This window comes from Branchiostoma floridae, chromosome 14 (assembly GCF_000003815.2).
Source record: "Branchiostoma floridae strain S238N-H82 chromosome 14, Bfl_VNyyK, whole genome shotgun sequence".
Lineage (NCBI taxonomy): Eukaryota > Metazoa > Chordata > Leptocardii > Amphioxiformes > Branchiostomatidae > Branchiostoma > Branchiostoma floridae.
The window spans coordinates 6,417,282-6,420,116 of NC_049992.1; the positions used below are offsets into that span (position 1 = coordinate 6,417,282).

A 2,835-nucleotide genomic window follows, 5' to 3' on the forward strand; every position below is an offset into this window, starting at 1 on the left:
GAACCTCCTGAAGAGCCTCCACCCACTACATGTTCATAAACACATATCATAACACATGGTACAATTGCCGAGTGTTAAGCTAAGGGCACAACCCGCCGTACGTGCAATTTGTCCGCCAAGTATTTCTGAAAACGTCAGGCTGTACAGGACAGGCGCGTCGCCCGTACTGGCACGTACGGGGGACGAAACCGCAGCCCGATGGCACACAAAGTTTTGCCTGTACGGTAAAATTATACGGCGTGTCTGCGTGTTCCAAAATCCGTCGGTTTCCCTACGAGCTCGTACGGAGACGGTACTTACCACTTACGGATGCCAAAACTTGCCCACGTTTTGGCACGTAGACAGCACGTATTTGCACGTACGGCCGGTTGTGCCCTTTTGAATAGCTGTGTGTTCACCTTGCATTCATGATCAGTAGGTCGTGAGTTCGATCCCAGCTGCGTCATACCAAAGACTTTAAGATGCTGCTGCGAACACACACACACACACACACACACACACACACACACACACACACACATACACACACACACACACACACACACACACACACACACACACACACACACACACACACACCTCTCTAAAAATCAGCTGGCATCTCTTGATGTCCGGAGTGTTGATGACCCCGCACCGCTTGTACTGGCCGTCACCGATGGACCTCGACACCTCCAACACCCCCAACACGCGACCTTCCCTGCACAATGACACCTCTTAGGCTTTTGTCTTCACATAGAGGGCAGAGAGACAGGAGGTATAGTTCATGGAACTCTGTAACAGACCTGAGTCAGCTTACAGATGTGCCCTGTGTGGTAGAGACTGTCATTCTCGTATAGGACTGTTTAGCCACAGTCAACGCTGTAGGGCTGATATCAATTAGGACTTTGCCAGATGGTCAATATTGACCGAAGTAGGCCATATACTAGTATATAAAAAGAACATGGAAAAAATGCTTCCAGGGAAACAGCTCTGCATAAGGCCCAATTGGCCATTTTGGACACTTTTTGGCTGTAGCTTACTAATTCATGTAGATTATTTTTGGGTACACGTATTTATCCGAGTAATAACTGTCCTGATAAACCTGATGAAGACTGCCTAAACTAAAGACAAATCTTTGGCAGGGATAGAAATCTAGCTTGTCACTAATAGTATGACTCACATATTGCAGAAATGAGTAATAAAGTACTATCAAGCTCCGATGATAAATGTAGGTCTTGTCTTTTTATAATAATTGATAAGATTACCAAGTTGAATGGCCAACAGGTTAAAGTGTTTGCCTTGCATTCTGTACGTCATGAGTTCAAACACTGGCCGAGTAATTAAAAACTTTCAAAATGGTACATGCTGCTTTCTCTGCATAATGCTCAGCATTTGAGAAAGAGTATGGAAGTTGAACACACAGACTGCTACCAGTGGACTGGCCCACTTCTGTAAGTAGCGATTGAACAATCTAATTCCGGAATGACTTAAACTTATAAACTGCTTGTTGTTGTTCTTGTTTTGATACTGGGTAACACCCCTTAGTGTTGGACCAATCCACCCAGGGCACAGTACTTTGTAACTGTTTTATTGGCCGTTCCTCAGGTGTTCTTCCTTGAACTTAACGGGATTAGCTTGAAGGGTGGTTGAATATGGTAGATTATTCCAGTCGATAGTGGTTCTTGGGAAGTCTGATATATTTGAGACAATCTTTGTTGGTCTTGATGAGTTTGTATGAGTTTGGGTGACTATGTCGAGACTTGCTCATGATACCTGACGGATCCGCCAGCTTTCTGTATCCTCTGTCGTTCCTCGTACTGCACGGGAGAGTGGTCCTTAGTCAGCGGAACTCCTGTGAGAGACCCATCTTCTTTTCTTCTGCACAATATTGCCTAAGCAAAAAATATCAACATCAAAACATAAACACTTTCACTTCAAGACGTCTCTGTATAAGCATAAGTAAGTAAGGGAAGTCCGCGGAACTTCTGTGAGAGACCTGTCTCCTTTTCTTCTTCACAATATTGCCTAAGAAGAGAAGCATGAAAATAAAACAATTTCTAGTTTTGTATAATCATATCTAAATTGTCTTTACCTCACACTCTGTTCTATACAAAATCTATAGCCCTTAAGAGTTAACAATCTTAGTTGATAACAATCTAAGTTGATAAAATTAAAAAGATTATCAGCAATTCTTATTGATGCATGGTGTTACAGATTGTGTTTGAAACTGCATCTAAACATTTTTGAGCATCCCAGAAACAAATACAGCTTTTTCTGAAACCAAGGAGCTTTTATCATGAAAGTTCCTTGGTAGCAAAACAAGATGGGTGTGAAATTGGCAAACCAGTCTGATTGGTTGGCCTGGGTCATGTGACCTCAAGATGGCTGCCTTGTTCATGAATGACAGCAGATAAATCCATTTTGCTGTCATAAAAAACAACAACATACTTGAAGGGACCTAATATCTTCAGTACCTTGCTGTCTCCCAGATTTGCTATGTACATGACATCATCCACCACCAGTATGGATACAGCCGTGGTCCCATCCTTCCACACAGGCTTACTGCAGTAAAAAAGGCAGGGAAAAGGAATTCAAAATCACTACTTTTTAAAATTTATTTATTTATTAGGATTCTCTATATACGATGACAATGGAGGGTATGGAGGAAACAGGGTTTGCTCCATCTTACACCGCACCATCGCATGTGCGGGGGTTCTTTAACATGCATGAATAGTTGCAACAGGTTGGTATTGTATCTTAGGGCATATTATATAGATTTTATCTGATCTGTAAATATATAATACAACAAGGGGTATTGAGGGCGATAACGAATACACCGTGTTGTATTCTATCATG

The 2,835-nt window shown here is 42.4% G+C and overlaps 1 protein-coding gene across 1 annotated transcript in view; it reads right to left on the reverse strand.

Annotated features, from left to right (window-relative positions):
- LOC118430977 (integrin-linked kinase-associated serine/threonine phosphatase 2C-like) overlaps positions 1–2,835 on the reverse strand; it is a 9,364-nt gene that overhangs the window by 3,371 nt on the left and 3,158 nt on the right. The window contains exons 6-8 of the mRNA XM_035842011.1: positions 2,454–2,541; positions 1,753–1,871; positions 578–697 (exon numbers count right to left, since the gene is read on the reverse strand). Coding sequence (XP_035697904.1) covers positions 578–697; positions 1,753–1,871; positions 2,454–2,541 — 327 coding nt within the window. The remainder of the gene's footprint in view (positions 1–577; positions 698–1,752; positions 1,872–2,453; positions 2,542–2,835) is intronic.